Source organism: Rhinolophus sinicus, linkage group LG06 (genome assembly GCF_036562045.2).
Source record: "Rhinolophus sinicus isolate RSC01 linkage group LG06, ASM3656204v1, whole genome shotgun sequence".
Lineage (NCBI taxonomy): Eukaryota > Metazoa > Chordata > Mammalia > Chiroptera > Rhinolophidae > Rhinolophus > Rhinolophus sinicus.
In genome coordinates this window covers 102,945,538-102,968,212 of record NC_133756.1, presented here as the reverse complement: position 1 = coordinate 102,968,212, position 22,675 = coordinate 102,945,538, and the positions used below count along the sequence as shown (strand labels likewise).

At 40.1% G+C, this 22,675-nt stretch overlaps 1 protein-coding gene across 1 annotated transcript in view; it reads left to right on the top strand.

Annotated features, from left to right (window-relative positions):
* Nucleotides 1-5,153: 5,153 nt before the first annotated feature.
* The window catches only part of PIWIL4 (piwi like RNA-mediated gene silencing 4), a 44,737-nt gene continuing 27,215 nt past the window's right edge, over nt 5,154-22,675 (top strand). Inside the window, exons 1-8 of the mRNA XM_074335588.1 lie at nt 5,154-5,401; nt 6,886-6,964; nt 10,389-10,520; nt 12,486-12,700; nt 17,206-17,327; nt 18,860-18,940; nt 20,438-20,635; nt 22,056-22,167. Coding sequence (XP_074191689.1) covers nt 5,315-5,401; nt 6,886-6,964; nt 10,389-10,520; nt 12,486-12,700; nt 17,206-17,327; nt 18,860-18,940; nt 20,438-20,635; nt 22,056-22,167 — 1,026 coding nt within the window. The 5' untranslated portion in view covers nt 5,154-5,314. The remainder of the gene's footprint in view (nt 5,402-6,885; nt 6,965-10,388; nt 10,521-12,485; nt 12,701-17,205; nt 17,328-18,859; nt 18,941-20,437; nt 20,636-22,055; nt 22,168-22,675) is intronic.

The following is a 22,675-nucleotide window of genomic DNA, read 5'->3' as shown; positions in this document are numbered from 1 at the left end:
CTGTATTATATTTATTCTTTCCACCAGCCTTGACAAATAAACTCCTCTTGAAGCCAAAAGAAATGAATGTCTTTAATCAGTACATCTGCTTTGTTCTATTTTAAAATGCTTTATTTGCCAGCAGTCCTCTGGAATGACTAATAAAATTCTAAACTTTTTTTCATTATTTCATAATAAAATAATCAAAAGTATTATATAGCACTCTTGGAAATTAGTCATACACTACTCTATTCCTTCTTTAAAGATTTATCAAGATTATTTATTGCCCCGTAATTCTATAAGCATGTAGTATATACCATAAACCACAATTATTTAGACATCAACTTTAGCAACCTGCCATTCTGCTTGAAATTCCCTTTTCATTCTTTTGGGATTATGGTTATACTATCTTGCTTTATTTATTAAGTATATTAGTCTACGACCTAGACTCTAAGCAGTGAGCAAGTTGAACTACGTAAGCAAGATTCAAGTTTATTTCTAGATATCATAACGCATTGGAATAACAATTTTTGTCTTTAATTCGTATTCTGTTCCCATAATTGCCAAAATTACTGAGTCATTAGGGAAAGATGATTGAAGAGTTGAAATGAAATTTCTTTATGGAAAAGTGTGAAGTGATAGGACAACATAAAGGAGAGAGGAAAAAACTAAGGGGAATTTTCTCATAATCTTCAAGCATCTTTAAGCATCCAACAAATATTTTCCGAAGTGCTGGGCCCTGATTAGTTGCTGGGGAGAAAGTAGAGGCACTTGAAGTTCAAGTGCTCATGGTGGAACCATATGGAAGGAACAAAAAATAAACAAGTAACCAAATAAATAAAATAAGTTCCTCTAACACACGAGAACTCATTGTTTAGGTAGTTTCTTGCCCCAAAGTAAGGGAAAAGCCTATATGGGTGGTTTTCAAACTTTTTTTAGGAGCAGAATTGAATTTTCAAGCAAAATTGTGTGTGAAACTTCAATATATGAAATAAATTAAAGCAGAGTAGTCCTGTTGGACCTGGGGTGCATTGACAGAGCCTCACTCACTGCTTCCCTCAGCCACCCCTCTGAGGAAACTCCTCAGTGACTAAGCTCCACTGTGTCCCAGGAACTCTCTTTGTCTAGTGAATATCACCGTAATATCAGGCTAAAACAAGATTAGACTCAGTTACTTGGAATCTTACCAAATTTGAATTTTATCACCATAAAAAATATCTCAGCTATCATAACTCCATTTGGGCAGACTTGACTTTGACCTTCAAGTCTGACAATAGGGCATATTGAGGGTGGAGTTATTTGAGCCATGAGTTCAGTAAGGGAGTGAGTGGCAGCTGAGTCCATTGGACATGTAGGAGGTTTACGTTCTCAATTCTACAGATTGAAGTCAACAGCTCTAAATTTTGTAAGTCTTAGGCCAGTGTGTTGCAGACTCCTGATAATGCTCTTTCATAGTATAGAGTTGCTAACTGTATCTCTCCATCTCAATCTCTAGACTGAAAACATCAAAAGCTTTCACTGAGTCCTTACTAGAGTTATAAATTTGGAGTCCTTCCTTGGAGGAACAAAGTAAGCAGCCAATGCTGAGAGTATGTAACTTCATGTTTTATTCTGGTAGGCTCCGAGGCAGAGGTGGAAACCAAAGGCAACTCCACACAAAAATGGGAGACATATTAACTTGCAGGGAAGGAGGAGGAGCCTGCTAATTAAGGACATATTTCCTTTCCTAATGTGAGTTGAAGCAATACCTCCCCCCGAACCCCCATATTATACCTGTCCCTAGGAGAAGTACATGTACTACTCTGAAGGGTTCCATGATTTAAAAAGTGGACATACCCGTGACTTACACAGAAGGGACTGCCGTGTTTCCCCAGAAATAAGACCAGGTGGACAATCAGCTCTAATGGGTCTTTCGGAGCAAAAATTAATATAAGACTCGGTCTTATATTACAGTAAAATAAGACTGGGTATCATATCATATATCATATCATATCATATCATATCATATCACATCATATTAAGACCAGGTCTTATTTTACCATAAGACTGGGTCTTATATTAATTTTTGCCCCAAAAGACACATTAGAGCTGATTGTCTGGCTACGTCTTATTTTCAGGGAAACACAATACTTCAAAGGAACTCTGACCCGGAGACCCACATATAACCTTGGCTATTGATCTTGGGCTTAGAATCCACCCTAAGTGGATCCTCCTGCACACTTCCGTGGGGACTGGGAGTCGCGGATCTTCCCTGACCTTCCTGCTGTAGCCCCTGACTATGCTTCCACATCACATCATTCGATCTGGGCAATGCATATGGAGGTCAGAGCAGGACTGCCTTATGCAGCAGACACAGCAGGCGCAGTGCCTGAGGCCCACAGTACTTCTGGGGGTGCTTGAAAATGTTTTAATTTCCTTTAAAATCAGAAGAGAAAAAATTTGATGTAGAAGAAAATTATTTAATATATATATATTTTTTATTTTATTGAGGTTAGTGAATAATTTTTTTTTAATTTAGGTATAGTTCTATACAATAATATATTAGTTGTATTAGTTCCAGGTATACAATACAATGATTGGACATTTTTATACCTTACAATGTGATCACCCCCCTAATTCTAGGAATCATTTGTCACTGTGCAAACTTATCACAATATTATTGACTATATATACTTCCCTTCACCTTTTTCACCCATTACCCCCACCACCTCCCTTCTGGTAACCATCTCTTTGGTCTCTGTTTCTAGGAATGGATGAAGAACATGTGGTATGGCTAGACAATGGACTATTACCCAGCAATAAAAAAGAATGAAATCTCGCCATTTGTGACAACATGGATCAACCCAAAAGGTATTATGCTAAGTGAAATAAGTCAGATAGAGAAAGACAAACACCATATGGTTTCACTTATATGTGGAATCTAAAATATAATCATTTTTATACCATCTAATTTGTAAGCTATAATTTCTAATATATATATATATATATATATATATATATATATATATATATATATATATATATATATATATATAATTGAAGAAGGTTCCCACCAAGGTAAAAGTACTAGGGCCAAAGAAAATCAAAATTGACCCTCCGGTCAGTGGGTGAGGCTTCCTGCTGGAGATGGATAGATTTTCCCAGGGAAAGAGTGCTGGGGTGAGGAAAGTGCAAACCTAAGGACTAGAGAACTAGGGAGGAACTAGGGAACAGAGATGCTCTCCACTGTGACAATTTTCCCTCTTGTTTTATTTGAATCCTTTTCTGGAGCACAGTGGGTTTCTGTGTAAACAAACAGATGCATCTCTGCAGCACAGAATAGTCAATGCTTGTAAGTTCAGGTATCCAGAAGGAGTTAATTGACCTTTAGAGCATTCACTGTAGACCAGAAGGCAGATAATGTTAGGGAAGATTTCCATCACAATGGCTAAGCAGTTAACATCTAATACATAGTGGGAGTTTTTCTTTCTCTGGACATTTGCTATAATATTTATTTAATTGTAGGACCTTAAGTACAGAAAGTTGAATGAACCGTATTCTTCAGTTCATTATACATGGTTCTCATGGGTCTATGCAAGTTCTATATTGTATTATATTTTGCTTTCCCTTTCATTTCTCCGATTCCCACTCCTATTTTTCTCCCTTATATAGGTACTTAATTTATTATACTTGTTGGATATCCTTGGGTATAAATCCTTACTTGAAAAAATTAGTACATATCCAAGTACATATGTCCTTAATGTTTTAAAACTTAACGCGGTGTTTTGCCATAGTATAGATGTCAATCTTTTCTTGCTTTTTCTTCATTCAACACAATGTGTAAAGATACTATTCATGCTGCTGAATGTATCTGTAAGTCATTGTTTGTGACTGTTGGCCTAGTATTCCACTCTATGCACCTACCACATTTTACCCACCTATTGCCCATCCTGATGAACCCCACATAACTCTGATGAACTGTCCTGTGCCTATAACCTTAGCACAAGCTTTTCAATTGATCCTCAGTAATATTTAATAAAGTTCTACACATATTTATGGTTAAAATAAGCTTTGAAAACTAGGAATAGAGGGAGCTTCCTTAAAATGATAAACATGATAAATCAGATATTTACAGCAAACATCAAACAAAATGAAGGCATTTCAGAGGTACCTTCCTTAATAACATGATGAAGACAAGAATGGCAGCTGTCACAGTAGCTTTCAACATTGTACAGGAAAACTTGACCAACATGACAAGAAAAATAAAAATAAGAAGAGATGAAATAAAATTGTTATTATTTGTGGTATGATCATCTACATTCAAACTCAAATGAAATCAGAAGAGAAGCTGTAAGAACTAAGGAGTTTAGCAAACTCAATAAACAATATCAACTTATAAAAATCAGTATTTTGTGTCTATACAAGTAATAACTAATGAGGAAATATAACAAAAACAAGAAACAGTTCACCGTAGTAACAAAAAAATTATAAAATGTCCAGAAATTAAATAATACACCGGACTTTTATGAAAAAGAATTTAAATGCTACTAAAGGATCTAAAGGGAATTTGAACAGATGGAAACATCTAGCATTGTGTCCATACATATTCCTGAAGGCTACGAGACATTTAATGCCATATAATATCCTTGTAATCTTAGGGCAGGGAAAATTTTCATTCAAGAAGACCCAGAAGAGACAAATCATAAAATTAAAAATTGGTATATTTGAGTACATACCTTGTTAGAGAAAGGACTTCAGTCAAAATTAAAAAGGGATAGATTGGGAATAGATATTTGCAATGTCAAAAAATATATAAAACTTCTTCCAAATCACAAAGGAAAACACGAGAAGCCCAATTTTAAAAACAAGGTACATAAACAGACAATTCACAGAATGGAAAACTCCAGAGCTACCGAGTTTCCCCAAAAATAAGACCGGATCTCACACCGTCTCACATAGATGAGGAAGGAGTTACTTACCCACACTTGAGCAGAAAATACAAACTGAAAAAGTTTGATGCGACCTTACACGCATAATATGAGCAAACAACTAGGGAGCTGAATAATGCCAAATTTGGGTGGGAGGGGTGGAATGAAAAGGGGAGCCCGGGCCCTTGCCCACGCCCCCGCCCCCGCCCCCGCCCAGCCCACGCTCTTTCCACTGCGCTCCTCCGCACCCCCATTGGAACCGGCAGGTTGTGTGTGCTCTGTCCGCCCACGCGTGGGACGCGGGTCGTTTCCAGCCCAGCGACCAGAGAACCACCACCTCCGGTCACAGCCGTGCCATTTGGATGCCAATGGAAAAATAGGCTAATTGGCACTTTGCTGCTTTGGAAGTCACTCGGCTCCTCCGGAACATGAGTGGACGGGCCCGCGTGAGAGCGAGAGGCATCGCCCGCAGTCCCAGCGCGGTGGAAATGGGGCGCCCCCAATCCTCGCAGTGGGTGCGTGACAAGGGGACATTCTCCCTCCTCTCTCTCTCTTTCTCTCTTTCTCTCCCTCTCCCTCTCCCCCTCTCCCTCCCTCCCTTTCCTTCCTACCTTTCTCCTTCGTGGCTACTGCCTTCTGTGGATCTCTCTTCCTCTCTCCTAGGAAGTAGTGGGTTATCGTCTCTCTGAACTTTGAGTCTTTCCAGGGTTTCTCTGTTTTTTTTTTTTTTTCCCTTCTGGGATCTTATCCTGAGTAAGATTTTAAGGTAGATATTTTGGCCAGTGAAGAGGACTGAACATTGGAGGCAAGTGTGTCGTCCTTTGCTAGTTTCCCAATTTAAGTTACTTGATTTGGGGTTAAGTCTTCTGGTAAAAATTGCTGTAGCTTCAGTAGTACCATTATATAGTATATAATTTAATATGCTTCCTCTTGCTAATTCATATATAAATATAAGTAATCTCAGACACAGATATGGTTTTGATTCAACTACTTTTTCTTGAGCAGCCACTGTGGGGAGGTAGGGCTCCTTGTTCGACTCAGGCAGCTGGAATGGATTGACCATCAAATGAATAACTTTTGAGTGATGTTACTTGTACTCTTTCGTATTTGGAGCAATCTCTTAGACCAAAAGTACGGAAATGAGTATCCTGTGGTCTTTATGCCTTTACTCTCATGAAAACGTCTTCTCTTGACTTCATGCATTTTCTAGCAGGACAAGATATATTCCTTCTTGAACAAAGAGAAGTAGTTACTATGAAAAAAGAAAAATTAATGGCTCCCCGTCACCTGTGAACTAATTTGGACAAGTTTATTCAGGACAGTCATCACCTGAGCTGGTGACCCAGATCCTCTGGGCTCAATTTCTGTCTTTTTGTTTTTATTAAAATTTATTGGGGTGACAGTGGTTAGTAAAATTACAATAGGTTTCAAGTGTACAAGTCTGTAATACATCATCCATATATATAACATTGTGTGTTCACTAGCCAGAGTCCGTTCTTCCATTACCATATATTTGACCCTGTTTACCCTCATCTACCACCCCCTCCCCCCTTACCCTCTGGTAACCACTAAACTATTGTCTGTGTCTATGAGTTTTTGTTTCAATTTATTTCTTGCTACAAACATGTTCACATTGGAGGCCCCATGTCTGTGGGCCATGGAAGCGTGAGGTGATGCTCATGTGTACCCCATTTCCTTTAATGAGCTCCCTGGTTGAAAGGATCACATCTCTGCCTCTTTATACCTCCAGGGTCCAGCGGCTGTATCTGGCTCACAGTTGGTACTGAAATCAAAGTCTGATGAATGGGGAGAACTATTGCTTGTTCTTCTCCTTTTTTCTAGAATGGGCAATCTCTTATTTCTTAAGCATTTTACCTGTTAATGTTAGTTCATGGCAATTTAATGACTTAGGACCTGCCTTGGTCTTATTTTATTATAACATTTTGGTTTGTGAATGAACATCTCATATCTGACCAAAACTTTTTTTTGCCCATTTTAGCCTACATCTGTTGATCCTAGTAATAATGAAGCATTGTCTCACTGTGGCTTCGTGGGAACAAGTGGGATTTCACAGCAATGTAAGTACAATAGTCTGTTCCATTCCATTCCAGTCCATTCCAACTGAATGGAACAGCAGTGACTACTAAACCTTACAGCAGCAGGGTCACTTCTTGAGAATCCCATTTACCTTTTCTTGAAGGATCCCCTGTGTTTGTTGTGTTTCCTTGGGACTCCCAAACACAGAGTCTGCTGCTGAATTTCCTGACAGTGGTTGGCAGTTGGGAATCTGCAGACATCAGGAAGCTAGTGTTTGGGTTTTTTGTGTTCACTCAATAATTTTTGAAAAAACATTTTAGAATTCATTATGACATGTAAATGTCAGTGCCATCACCTTGCAGGGATGGTAGAAACCTGGCGTGCTTGCTGCCACTGCTCTCTCCTTCCTTCCCCACCTGTGGTAAAAGTCACCATTTGGTAGCTCTCTTTCTTTCTTTTTTTTAAATTAAATTTATTGGGGTGACAATTGTTAGTAAAATTACATAGATTTCAGGTGTACAATTCTGTATTACATCATCTATAAATCCCATTGTGTGTTCATCACCCAGTCAGATCTCCTTCCATCACCATATATTCGATCCCCCTTACCCTCATCTCCCACCCCCCACCCCCCCGCCCACCTTACCCTCTGGCAACCACTAAACCATTGTCTGTGTCTATGAGTTTCTGTTTCTCATTTGTTTGTCTTGTTCTTTTGTTGCTTTTGGTTTATATACCACATATCAGTGAAATCACATGGTTCTCTGCTTTTTCTGTCTGACTTATTTCGCTCAGCATTACACTCTCAAGATCCATCCATGTTGTCACAAATGTTCCTATATCATCTTTTCTTACCGCCGAATAGTATTCCATTGTGTATATATACCACAACTTCTTCATCCATTCATCTATCGAAGGACATTTTGGTTGTTTCCGTAGCTCTCTTTCTTGTAAATCCATATTTGGCCTCAGGATTCTTGTCAACATGCTACTCCAAGTAGCTGCTCTCGCAGTGTGAGTTGGTATACCCAGAGCATTGCTTTGCTAGGGTTGCCATGACAACGTACAAGTTGGGTGGCTTAAATAATAGAAATATACGTTTCATAATTCTGGAGGCTGGAAGTCCAAGATCAAGGTGTCTGAAAGGTTGATTTCTTCAAAGCCTCTCTCCTTGGCTTGTAGATGGCTATCTTCTTCCTGTGCCTTCACGTGGTCTCCCCTCTGTACTTGTCTGTGCCCTAATCTCTTCTTATAAAGACACCAGTCATACTGGATTAGGCCCCATCCTAATTTTAATTTAACTACCTCTTTAAAGAGTCTGTCTCCAAATACAGTTACATTCTGAGATATTAGGGGTTAGGACTTCAACATAGGAATTTTGTTTAGCCCAAAACCACTGCCAAAAGCTGTTAGCCATCTCCTTTGCTCTGACCAGGGAAAGTTAAGTGATTAACTGCTAATAACCATGTAAGCTCTCAGCACGCAGGTTCTTCCAGACATCAGTCCTTCCACCCACTGTGGCTCTCTTGTTTCCCACTGGGGTTTTCCTAGCTCTGCTCAAGTACCCTTTGTGATCTGAAGTCACAGAAGTGAATGCGGTCCCTCAGAAGACCTGCTCCGAGAGCCATTGCGTCAGGTTCAACACTCCTGCCCCCATTCACACCTGAACCCCGCTTCTCCTTGGGACTTGCTTTCCATGTTTGCGGCACATTCTTGTAACTATTAAGTGATAGAAACCCTTCATCCTTTGAGGGTAGATTCAATATTTATTTATTTATTTATTGTGGCAGAATATACATAACATGAAATTTACCATTTTAACTATTTTTAATCGTACAGTCCTGTGGCACTAAGGACATTCACATTGTTCAGCAACCACCACCACCATCCATCTCTAGGACTTCTTTCATCTTGCAAAACTGAAGCTCTGTACTTATGAAACAAAAACTCCCCATTTCCCTCTCCTCCTAGCCTCTGGCAACTACCATTCTGTGGTAGACTGAATTTTTAGAAACCACCCAACATCTTTTGAAACCAAGAGCAGTGAATAGTATGGATAATCCAGTGAGGATAATTTTTAAAAATTAAGTAACTTTCAAAATTTTCCTGGAAGACTCAGACTCCACTGAAAAGGGTGGGAATAGCAGTTTTGAGCAAGTGATGATGCCCTTTGGGTTAGTTGCATCCAGTGACTCTATTGAAGGACAGCGGTCAAGTCAGAGTTCTGGAAATGCGTCACACTGTGAGTCAGGTTACTTTGTTGTTCTATTCTGTATTTTTACATTGTCATGTTATCTTTAAGTGCCTAAGTTGTATCTAAAAAATCAACATCTTGTTGTACTCGTTTAAACAGAAAGTACTCATTTGGATTTTAATTGCATATTCTCTAGAACCTAACTGTGAGTGGTATGCCCCGAGGTGAAATGCTGGCTTTCATTCTCTAGCATAAAGACTTATGGCAGTGTGTTCTGGGCATTTCTCTTCTTGTGATGGGAAAGGTGAGAGATTCAGCCCCAATCTGTGCAGAAGTTGGTGTGGACGGTCTTAGTCTACAAGGTCAGACAATTAAGTTTGCAAACTCATCCTAGAAAAAGTCCTATATCACTATTCACCTTCGAAGTACTCCCCTTGGGACGTTATGTACCGACGCCAGCACCTAGTTCACCCTTCAAAGCAATTTGGAACTCTTTTTCTGGAATGGCCATCAGCGTTGTGGTTGTATTACCCTTGATGTCCTGAATGTCATCAAAATGTCTTCCTGTTAGTATTTTCTTTATCTTCAGGTAAAGAAAGAAGTCATTGGGGGCCAGATCAGGTGAGTAGGGAGGGTGTTCCAATACAGTTGTTTGTTTACTGGTTAAATACTCCCTCACAGACAGTGCCATGTGAGCTGGTGCATTGTTGTGATGCAAGAGCCATGAATCGTTGGCAAAAAGTTCAGGTCGTTTTCGACGAACTTGTTTATGCAGACTTTTCAGCACTTCCAAATAGTAAACTTTGGTTAATTGTCTATTTGGTACAAATTCATAACGAACAATCCTTCTGATATAAAAAAAGGTTAGCAACAAGTTCGCGAACTTAATTGTCAGACCTTGTATAACTTCATGGTGTTACATGAGAGCTGAAGGAGGGAGAGTACCCTCCCTAAGTGGGTGTGGGATGGGACATAGGGAGATAGAGCTATCTTCTTAGTTAAGAGGAGAATCAGACCAGACCACAATGTTAGGAAGTGGGGCTAACTTGGGTCTATTATTTCTAATAAAACGTGCTATACTTCCTTTACAATTTTCAATTTTTAGGCTAAAGACGTCAGTATAATCATGACTGTTTTCAGCAATGTGGACCAGTTTTATTAAAAACCACAAAAATCTGAGTTTTGGTTGTAGATGCATTTTTTTGATATAGTAGTTGTAAATAATATCACTAAAATAAAATGAGGTATACGGTGTTCTCTTCATATTTTAGATAAAGATAACGTATCTTCTGATGATGCTGGTTGTACCTTCATGGAAAGAGGTGGGAAAATCAGACGAGACTTCATGGATTTGGGTGTGTGTACCAGAGAGAAATTGACCCACGTGAGAGACTGCAAAACAGGTACATGGTGTTCATGTAACTTACTTTTTTAATGTTACCAGATCTTGCTTAAGGAATTTTAATTTCTAGATCTAAAATAAATGAGTGCATATAATTAATAGATATTTATTGAACATCTAGATTCAAGGCGTTATCTAGACATAGTTATTTTAGCCTTAAATCTCTTTTATTAATAGAAATAATAACATTTCCCCCAAAACTGCAGTTCACTTTTTTTTTTTTTTTAAATGAGACTTTATTTGAGCCAAGCTAATGCCATGCTGGGGAGCAAGATCTCAAATGCTTCCACATTTCACTCATTGAAAACATTTTCTCTTTACAACTGGGGTAGGGGTTAAAAAAGATGTTTTGTCTCTTTCCTAGTCCTTTTCCTGTATGGGAATAATAACCTTTCTACTTCAACTGTAAAAAGAAAAATGTGGCCTAGTTCTGTAATTCTTAACCCAGATTCTAGGCTCTCCCCTGAAATTGCACCCAGAATTGTGGGAATAGCATTTTCAGGGAAGTAGGTCTGTTGTTTTCATTGGATCCTCAAAGGCTTTGAGAGTCCCTCTCAAAAGTTAAGACTCCCTGATACAGATCAGTCTTTTTCAAACTTTTAAAAACCATGCAGTAAAACAAGAAGTAGATACATTGTTATCCAGCATACACAAACTATACACACATGATTGAAACAGGTTTCATGAAACAGTGCTTTCCCTAACTGGGTGGAAGTCTCTCTGACCCAGTTCAGTTGTGTTTTCATGAAAATGATCGTTTACCTCATGTACTTTCATAACTACAGCGCTGGTGGAGGGGGGGGGGGTCATGATTAGTTTGCAAATACTGGTGTAGAGGATCTCGAAGGATCTTCCAGCTCTGACATTCTAGGATGACTTCTCTTTGTCCTAATATGAGCAGCTAAAATATGTTGTTATTTCCTCAGGATCTGGAAGAACAAACAAAAGTCTTTGTTTAATTAAAATAGCACAATAATTCCTTGCTCCTAACAGATTTTATACCACAGGTAGAAGCTGAGGAAATACTAAGGCATATACGATACTTTTTCTTTCTCCTCACCTCGGGGGCTCATGTTTCCACTTCTTCCATTGTTTGATATAATTCTTCTCTATAAGACAAGCACTGGATAATTCCCTTCAAGGAGAGATGAGAAATACCTCATTTGTGCCCTTCTGGATTCTGTCCTGAAGGGAACTTGTGCCATCTTGAGCACTGACAAACTGGAATATATCGTGGCCATCTCTGATTCTGTCCTATAGACTTAGAAGAGGTGAATAAAAATTTTTGTAAGTGATGGAATTCCTGGAAGCACACATGGCCTCCTGTGCCTGCAGAAAACAGAAGCACAATGGCCCTGTTTTCACACAGGAAAGATGTATAATTCCTTCCTCTCTCCTCAGTCCTCCCCTTAATCTCTAAGGGCCTTCTCTGGGATTTGTAGAGCTGTCTAACCACGGAATGAACTATTTCAGAATTTTCAGAAGTATGATTAACTCGATTATCTGGATTTCCAACAGATTGGGGGTTGTATTCATGGTAAGAACTGGACAGTTTCTTTATACTCTGAGATCAGCATAATTTCAGAGCAGCATCTGAAAATATTATTTGAGCTGGTTTGAATTGCACAGAATCAGAACTGGACGGCAAGCTTTGGAAGGAGTCCTGGGGAAATTGAATTCAGATGCTTTTCTTCTCCCAGGGATAAGAATGTCACTGTCTGCTCTTATGAGGCCTGCTTTACGCACAATCCCTTTTTAATTCCCAAATATGTGTTTATAGGACTCCATAAGTTTATAAGGCTATAGGTTATTAGAGCTTGTCTTATGTCACTGAACAAGAATACTGGCTTTATAGCAATAGCTGTGCTTATATATGCAAATACATTTTTTAAATGTTGTGATTAATATTAACATGGAATGATTTTGTTGTTGTTGTTAAAAAATGGTTTTTATTGCTTTTCTTCAGGTTCCAGTGGAATACCCGTGAAACTGGTCACAAATCTCTTTAGTTTAGATTTGCCCCAGGACTGGCAGCTTTACCAGTATCATGTGACATACACGCCAAATTTAGAATCTAGAAGAATGAGAATTGCTTTGCTTTATAGTCATAGGGAACTTTCCAACAAAGCAAAAGCATTTGATGGTGTCATCCTTTTTCTCTCACAAAAGCTGGAAGAAAAGGTATAGTATGGTTTTTTAAAAAATATACACACACGTGCGTATATTTATACTCATCCATATATATTTAAGAGGTTAGCTGATTTTCATGACAGTTGCAATGGGTATTTCCCTCACTCCTTTCTTCTTGCTTGTTCCCACATCTGAGAGCAAAAGCACTTCCTAAATAAGGCCTCATCAGTAATTGATTTCTTAATAAAGAACCTGATGCTCTGGCATTTTAAAAATAAAAGGTGTAATACAAACGCTGTTTTCACAACTACTTGTTTTAGGCAAAATGTCCTTGAAATAGGCATTCTTTTACAACTTTTCCCAAAATAGACAAGACTTTGAGAAACACTATTTATCCTGTGGCTTCAGAGCTTCAAATTTACTGTACATTTTTGCTCCCGCGTGATTATTCCCATGTGTCCTAATAGCTTCACATCAATCTCTGATTCTAAAACTGTCATTTCTTTCCTGACTTGCCCCATCTTATGAAGTAATGAGTATTGATATCAGTCTTAAAAATATATTTTTAATTGTGTGACCACTGGATATGGCAATTGCATAATTCATATTCCTTTTTCTATTTTTTATACCTTCAATACTTTCAGTTCTAAAACAAAGACATTAGTCTTGAAGCTTCATCACATGCTTTCTTCTAAAGCAATATTAAAATCACTGCAAGGAAAAAATAACTAGGTTCTGTATGAAATATTAAAACAGAGTATTGGATGAAAACGTTGTGCTTCTATCCCTTGGAAAACTTAATCCTTTAGTTCAACATTTTGATCAGAATGGTACCAATAGCATAAATGTAAATTTCTGGACTCCGTGTAAATTTTTGTGAATTTCCTCAAGAAATGTATTTCTAAGTTCTCTTGAGGCCTGTATCTTTTTATGAGATCTTGAAATTTATAGGGGCCTACTTGAGTGTTTATTTCATCTGGATATGGAACTTTAAAATTATACCATATGATTAAATTTAAGGGCTTGGAAAATCTCTACCTGTGAATTTAGAAACATTTTTATTCATCATAAGTCCTTATTGATCTTTCAGTGTTTTAGCATATGACCAGATGTTGACCGTGTGGTAATATGGCCACTCATACTTAAATATGTATTTCAAGTATATTGTTGTCATTTAAGATTATCTTGCTTATAGATACATCTGTAGTAACAGTTTGGAAATTTAGATATATTAAAATTATTATATATCCCCTTTGAATGGTCCAGTTACTTAATGTACCTAACCAAAGTGGAGAAATTTTACTCTATAGATACTAGGAATACATTAATATTATTCACTTCTCATTCAAAATGAGCATATAATATGTGCCACATACCTTCTGTTCTTGGGAATGAGTCTAATGAGGAGGCAGGTGAGTAAATAGATGGTAAAAACATGGTTTGACAAATCAGGCCTATTGATTTTATTTCCCAGACACAGGTGATACTAGGTTTAGACAGAAACCTAGGTTTACTAGGTTTAAACAGAAGTGTGTTGTCTTATTCCTTATCAACATATGGCCTGCCACCCAGTGACAGTGAAAAAGAAATAGTGTCCTAACGAAAATGTTGCTATTCTCACCTTTTAATTCTAGCCTTCTTCATATTGACTCAGGCGTAATCCTGTACTCCCATCCATCTCTACATACTTCATAGGAAGCTTATTTTAGTTGAGAGCTCCTCCAATGATTCATTCGTTGCACTCCCAAATGGTACTGTTCTAGAAGCCCTGTTCCACTGCCTCCTGGCCTTCCACTGTCTCACAGACCCCATCTGTGCATCTGTGGCCACATTCTGGGTATCTGTCACTGGTCACATCTATTTGCCACTCTCATGCATTCATTCTATACTTAGAAAGAGCCTACTGTGTACCTGGCAGGGTGCTGCCACTATGGAGGAAACAAAAATCAGTAAGGAAAAGCGCTTGCTGTCAAAAAAATTTCAATTTAGTACTGAAGTTACCTACACGTAAATGAAGTGCAAAGTGGAATGAAATAAGTGCCATAATAATGCTGAGTAGTTTTAATATGCTAACATTTACTGAGCATTTTACTAGGTGTTAGGTGCTGTGCTTGGTGGTTCTCTGGATTGGCCCCAGCACTTCTCTCTTAGATTGAACAGCTCGAAACTTCCTGTCCCACCTACCGCCAGTGCTGCTATTACACCTTCCAGGCTCCATTTGTCTCATTTAATCCTCTCATCACCCTTGGAGCCTTTGAGAGGTTAAGCATCTTGCCTAAAGTCTGGGTACAGAGCTTAATGCAAGGCAAGATCGTTTCCAGCAGGACACTTCAGAGGGAGTGATGTTTAATTCATTTCTTGGGTAGAATTTGGCTCAATGAAGGGGTTGTTGGGTGGAGGTGGAGGCTGGTTTCTTGACAGAAGAACCAGAAGGAGCAAAGGCACAATGACAGGAAGTGAGGGGCACATTTTAGAAACTTCTGATTATTCATATTTAGTCAGGAAGGAATAGAAGCGTGGCTCTAAAAGTCAGGAGAACTTTAAATGTCCTCCCGAGGAAGAGGGACTGTCCTCCCTTGGCCCCTGAAGCCTTTGAGAGAGAGCGTCTATGGTAGCTGTGTTAAATTACAGTTACTCTGATCACATCCTACTGAATGGTTGACAGGAGAAGGTGGGAAGATTATTAATAAAGTGTCACTGAAATTACCTGGGCAGGATGTCAAAAGGTCTTGAACAAAGATACAAAGTGCTGCTGTGGATAAGATCCATGAATTATCTCATTTAATCTTGAGATTAAAGGGAGCCCTGGATTCACTTCCATTTTAAAGATGGGAAAGGTCTTAAAAGAGTTGAAGTGACTGGCTCCACGTCACACAGGCTGCAAGAGGCAGAGGTCCAATTCCAAATCAAGTGCTCTTAAGCTCTGTGCTAACTACTGGGGTTCTGGAGCAGCTGAAATAAATTAGACATTGCTGGTGTAGAAGCGCTAAGACTTGCCGACCAGTTAGATAGTGGATGGAGGAAAGGTGACAGCTCACTCTGAGGCTAGCAGCCCAGGCAGGGACTGGAGGGTGCGGTGTCCAACAGCAGACATAGGAAGCAAGGAGTTGGTGTTTGGGAAGGAGGTGCAGAGGTCGCTGAAGAGGTTGCTCTTACTGTGTTTCTCCCAAAATAAGACTGGGTCTTATATTAAGCTGTGCTCCAAAAGACACATTAGGACTTATGTTCAGGGGATGTCATCCTGAAAAATCATGCTAGAGCTTATTTTCCGGTAAGGTCTTATTTTCGGGGAAACACGGTAGATGGCTGTTAGGAATGCTGTTGCTGGATAAAGGTCTTGGTGGGGACCATCTGCTCTCCCCCCACCCACTCATGCCAGCCAGCATCCTCTGCTATCTTAATTCTTTGTCCGGAAATCTCTGTGGAGCCCCTCATCTCTCCTGCCTGCCAGACTTCTCCTAGATGTTGATGAGTTCTTCCTGAAGCTCTCCACCTCTGATTTCTCTGCAATTTTATCTGAAGCAAAAGATTGCCTCAGTGAAATATTTCATATCCTGGGAAAGGACACGTTTCTCTTTGTTTGCATGCAATGAGCCATTCCTGCCCTACGTTCTTGGTTCAACCTAACAGTAGTTAGTTAAAACTACATTTTAACTGTAGAAAATAAGGGTAAAATACATAAATGCTTGCTAATGAACTGACCTCTTCTAATTCCTTACCCTTCTGAAAAATCCTTGATCAGTGATTTTTATTGACTGATTCATTCATTCTTTTATTTCAGAAACCTGTACCAAGCCCTGTCTGGTCGAAGGAGCTCTAAATTTAGTTGAGCAGCTGATACAGAGACCTATTCATGCGTTCATTATATTGTTAGAACATTGTTTCAGATTATAAAAACCCTAGGGATTTCTCTAGACTTTTCAAAAATTAATAAAAGCAAATTTCCTATCTTTTTAAACTTCTACCACTTTCTCCTCTCTCTCCATGTTTACTTCCCCTCGTCTATTCCCGTCCTTAGCTTTCTTTCTTTTCTTTTATAAATAAACGTTTGAGAGACTGTTATTTGAAAACCATGCACTCAGGATGAGCAGGACAGTCCCCAACAGGCTTCTGGGCATCCATGAGCCCCCTGAAAGTGGGTATATTAAGTACATCATTGTGGTTTATACAGATGTGAACTTTTCTTGAGAGAATGTCTGTAATTTTTATCAGACTCTCAAAGTAATTTGTGGCCTCTCTCCCATCACTCCCCACAAAAAGTCAAGAACCACTATTCTGGAATTCTCTTTGGGTTGAATCTTTAAACCCTGAGTCTGGTTTTAATTCTCCATTAAGAAATTAGAGAGTAGAGAGATAAGTCATTTTTCTAGGATGAGCAAGATCCAGAGGACATCACCCCTCCAAACATAATGTGTTGATGACATTATGACTCTCATGCTATCATTTGCATTCTTGTTTGTGTTAACGGGAATTAAATTGTGCTGGCGTTATCATATCTCCATTCTGCACACTTGGGGGTCATCTGTAGAGTGCATACGAAATACTTCTTTTCCCAGGTCACAGAATTGTCAAGTGAAACTCAAAGAGGTGAGGCTGTGAAGATGACTGTCACTCTGACGAGGGAGCTGCCAGCAAGTTCTCCCGTGTGCCTCCAGGTCTTCAGCATCATCTTCCGAAAGTAAGGTGCCTTAAATGGGAATCTGATTTAGCCTAATGATGCCCTGCGGCATAGAGCCTGGGTTTTAAGATTATCAGTCATTTGGTAGGCAATGTGCCAGCAACAATGTCATCTTAGGGCAGTGGTCTGTGTACCTTCCTGAACCTGTGCAATAAGGTGCACCGGAGTGAATCACAGCCTCGAACTGGCACCCGTTGTCATTATCCAGTATTTTCTGAGTTGAGACAAAGAACTCAGGGTTGTGACGTCTCAGTGGTAGTGGGGAGTGTACCTTTTCCCATACCCTGTGCTGCCTTCTGCCCTCTACCCACCCCTAGACTTAATAGTTAGGTATCTCTGGGTTAGGAATCTGAAGGCATTGTTTTCCTCCCAGCTGCTGTCAGCTCTCACTTGGGGGGCAGAAGGTGGTGACTCAGCTTTTCAGTGTTCTTTAGACTGATGCAGAATTATCGCGGAGGTTGGGTGGAACTCGATAAAAGGCAGATTCCCTAGTCCCTCAATGGACCCAGTAAACAGAATTTCATGAGTGGGGCCTGAAAATCCACACTTTTAGCAAGCTTCTCGGGTGGCACGTGAATACCCAAAAGCTTGTGAACCACTATTTTCCGTGCTACTGGTGTGGGTCAATAAGATGATCTGTTAAAAAAAAAAAAAAAAAGAAAGAAAGAAAAACCCTAAGATTCGAGCCCTTTGCTCAACAGTGGCCTCCGGACAGGATGAGGACAGTGGAGTGTGGGGTTTTGCTGAGTAGGGCACATAAAGAGTCCCCTCCCCCCCAGATACATTATTTTCTCATTCTACTCAGACTTCTTGCAGAGTTTTTAGAGCTCACAAGGGGCTCAGTTTCGTACTGCATAATGCTCTTCGGAAGCCAGTCGTGCGTGTGCCCTCCAGCGAGGGAACTATTGTACGTCAGCTAACATTTCGAAGGTGCTTTTCAGTTACAGAACTCTTTTCTTGTAGTTCATCTTATTGGATCCTCACTTCAGTGCCTGAGGCAGGTACTATTAAAATCTCCATTTTACAGATGGGGAGGCTGAGGCTTAGAGATATTTGGAACCTCTGGGCAGCGTCAGATCAGTGATGTGTCAGATTCCAAAGGTGACCAGGATAAGTTGCCGAAGAGGCGGCCATGTTAGTTGGTAGCACCTGGGGAGCTTGAGTAGCCTCTTTAGAAGCAGCCTCCTCATCTCAAAATAGGGAAGAGGCCAAAAGCGCCTTCAGACATGGCTTGCTTCACCCACCCCCATGCTAACCACAATGTTATGACCACGGTGGTAATTGGTGACGGCGTATTTATCATTGCAATTAAACCCAGGCAAATAAAAATAATTTCAGTTGTCCTCAAATATGAAGAACTGATCATTCTTCCATATGCGAGTACACACTCATATGAACCCTCCAGTGCTGTGAGAATGAGAGTTCTGTACTTTCTACATATTTTTATCATTATGTTCAGCATAGGTACAAACTTAGGATTACTCTGTCATTCACTGATGTTTACTAAAGAGTGAAAAAATGTATACTTGCAGGATCTTAAAAAAGTTGTCTATGTACCAAATTGGACGGAACTTCTATAAGCCTTCCGAGCCAGTGGAAATTCCCCAGCACAAGTAGGTTTATTTATATTTTCTGTTACTCTGACATTGTTATAATATGAGCACCATAATTTACGATGCAGTATGATACCATTATGCCTCCTCTAAGAGACCCCACGGTATGAAAAGTAATGGATGTTTTTAATTTTCAAGTTTTTTATGGAATGGTGAATGTCACCCTGAAGTTAGCCAGTTTTCTTATATTAGTGTGCTAGATTGTGATCGTAAATCCTAGAAGGCAATGACAAGTAATAATGAAAGCAGAATAAGCTGTATTGTTACACCACAGAGTGGGTGCTCTGTTTTCTTACTAACAGGAAGTTAGCACAGGCAGGGTGGTTGATGTGAAATTCCTGGGGAAGCAGAGGTCAGACAAACAAACCAACTAAATTACCCGAGTGAAGGGTAGAGCTGTTAGGAACACTTGTAGAATTTTCACCCTCATCTGGGAAGTAGATGCTGCAGGGAGGGAAAGTGTTTAGTTATGTCTTGAATGGGTTGTTACTCAAATGTGGTCAAAAGCTAAGACAGAGAGGCTTCCAGTAACCCAAGGTCAGATATGTAAACAAAGGGTGAAGTGCACAGCAGATGGAAAATGGGGCAGGGTGTTTGGCCTTCTGCCAGGTGGAGGAAAACGGGGTTTCCATGTGTTAATTCAGTGTGTCAGAGTGGTCTGTATAAAGCATGCTGTTCCGCCCTGTCACTTGTCTCTCCACCTGGATTAGAAATTCTTGCAGGGCCAGTGTGTGCTGAGCTGCCCTGGGCACTCAGTGTGTGTGCTTGTCCTGAAGGCTGGCTTACTTTCACAGTGAATGAAGTCCGTGAAATACCAACTGAAATGATTTTGAAAAAATGTTTGTCTATTCTTTCATGCCATTTCCATCCCTTTTTCTTAATTAAGACTTCAGTCATAATACTAATAAATGTGGAAAGGAACTGTAGCCTCTGCTGCAGTTTCTCTTGTATGTGTGTTCAGGATACCACTTGGATTATTTCTTAATCTCATTATTAAGTCTGTCCACTGTCTTCACTACTGAATCAATATGCTTTTCTGAACCTAGATGTTTTTATGCTGGGAAAGATCACTCCATAAACGTGTCAGTCCTCTAGCTGAGCTTCTCAACCAGGGACAGTTTTGCCCCCGGGGACATTTGGCAATGTCTATAGACATTTTGGGTTGTCACAGCAGAGAGGTTACTACTGGCATCTAGTAGGGAGAGGCCAGGATATGTTAAACATCCTACAATGCACAGAACAGCCCCTAACGAAGAATTATCCAGTCCAAAATGAGAAACCCTGCTCTACAGGAATACGAGTATATTTAATCTTGAGTATGTGTTTAAAGACACTCCAGCTGGAAGTATCCAAGGTTTTTGGTTAGTGACTGGAAGAAATCAGACTAACCAAAAAATTATTTCATAAAAATGTAGAAAATTGGAATGTAAAATCACCATTTAAAAATGTTTGCTGTTTTTCTGATATAATAACGTAAATTTTATTTGTTTGTTTAAGCTTGTCCCTTTGGCCTGGGTTCACCATTTCGGTGTCACAGTTTGAAAGCAGGCTCCTGTTCAGTGCTGATGTGAGTTATAAAATCCTCCGGAATGAGACTGTTCTGGAATTCATGACTGGTCTCTGCCACCAAACTGGCATGTCCGGCTTCACCCAGACATGTGAAAAACAGCTGATTGGGTTCATTGTCCTTACACGGTAAATGCCTGCATTTAAATAAACTTTTCTCCAGAGAGTGAATTATTTATGGTATTTGGGGACAGGAGGAGCATCAGGGTGTTGGCCTAAGCACAGATCTGATGAGTTCACTCCCTTGTTCAGAAGACCAGGTCCTTCTCAGTTGTCTAGAGTTCAGACTTTCTTGAGTGGTGTTCTGGACTGTCCACAGTCTGACGTGGTCTTGCATTATCTCTTGCTCTCCCTTTACCCCCCAGTAGATTGCACTTTGCTGCTGCAGTGTCTCTGCCTGGATTCCTCATCCCTAATTCTGCTTTTAAATTTTTGCTTCCACAAAAGCCTAGCTCAAATGTTACTGCTTTTCTGTGCACTCAGTTAAAATGACTCAGTTCCCTCCCTGTGCTGCTCAAATAGCACATTGCTTACAGCCACCTCTTTATGGCCATTTTATGACATTATAGGATAGAACAATAGGCTCATTCTCATCTTCTCTATAAGATTATGAGGTCTCTGAGACCTCTAGGTTTGTCTATATATAATATTCCCTTGATGCACATTGAGCCAAATTCAACATGGGCAGATGAGGTGGCTTCCTGAGAACGAAAAGCTGACCACGCACAGCTGCTGTCCACAGTACTTCTTTTAGAGGACCTGCTGGCCTCCTTGTGGTCTGGCTTGGAAGTTCCACTGCAAGTTGCTTTTCTGGTTTACATAGCAGAGAGGTGGGACTTGTTAAATTCCGCACCACCTGGGATGAGTAGACTGCCTTCTTATCCTCCTGTTGTGATCTGTATGACTAGTTTATCTAGTTTATCACCTTTTTTAAAAGTCGCCTTGTAAAGTACCAAGAGCCTTGGAGAAACCTGACAGGGAGGGTTCTGTCCCAAGGCTGGGGCAGCATGAGGAAATATTCCAGGCCACGCAACACTGAAGGGGAGAAAAGGCTTAGCATGGTCTTAGCCGAAGTGCTTCACTGGCTAGAGCCAGCCCTGGATGGGAGATGGAACAGCGTGCCAGAACTGAGTGGTCGGTGAGCATTCTTTTTGTGCTTTTTATTCGAAAAGCTATCTGGGAGCTCAAAAGAATACCTGTTGGGAATTTTTGATGGGAAAGATTTGAACAATGGTTTGGCCTTCCATCATTGAACAATCATTTACCTGCAGTCAGAGCGTTGAGCAGTGAAAATAACCGTTTGTGGTCTAATGATTTTCCTACCAGTTTGTTGGAATACAGAGGTCTTCCTGTACACTGAAGAGTTAGTTATTTCTCTTCTTAGATAAGAGCTAATCATTTTGTTAAAAAGTGATCGTTCTTGTGTTACTATCTTTCATAATTTCTGAAATTCTGGAGTCTAATACTTCGAATTAAAAGTGTAGTGAAATAGCTGCTGATCTTGTATGATTTGGAAAAAAATTTTTTAAAGCTGTCTTGCTTTCACCAGATACAATAACAAAACCTATCGCATCGATGACATTGACTGGTCAGTGAAGCCCACGCATACCTTTCAGAAGCGGGATGGCACTGAGATCACCTATGTGGATTACTACAAACAGGTAGGACTTTTTCCTCTTCATCCTCATCTCCCTTCCTCTGAGCTCAGAGAAGTCTCCCTATTCCTTTCCAAGTCCAACAGCAGGCCCCCCCCCCCACATACCAAATTGTCATGTTGAGCCTCCCTCCAGCATAATTCTCTGACTTGTCCCTTCCCCTCCATCCCTACCATCTTTGGCGTGACTCAGATTCTCATCCTGTCTCCTATTGTCATTATTCCTGTCGTCTGAGCAATCGCCCTTAAAAGCATATCTAATAATGTCACTTCCCTGCTTAAAATATTTCCGTCGCTCCCCATTGCCTTAGGAGCCATATCTAATTTCCTGGGCAGTTTCCAAGGCCCTTTATGATCTGGCCACTCCCTGCCTCTTGAGCTTCATCCCGTTTCCTTTGTATGTCCTGCTGTGCCTGCTGTTTGTGGTTCCTCGAGTTAGTTACTCCCCTGTGCCTTCTCACACATGTCGCTTCCTCTACACACCCCTTCTCAGCCAGCCAATCACTAAACACCCT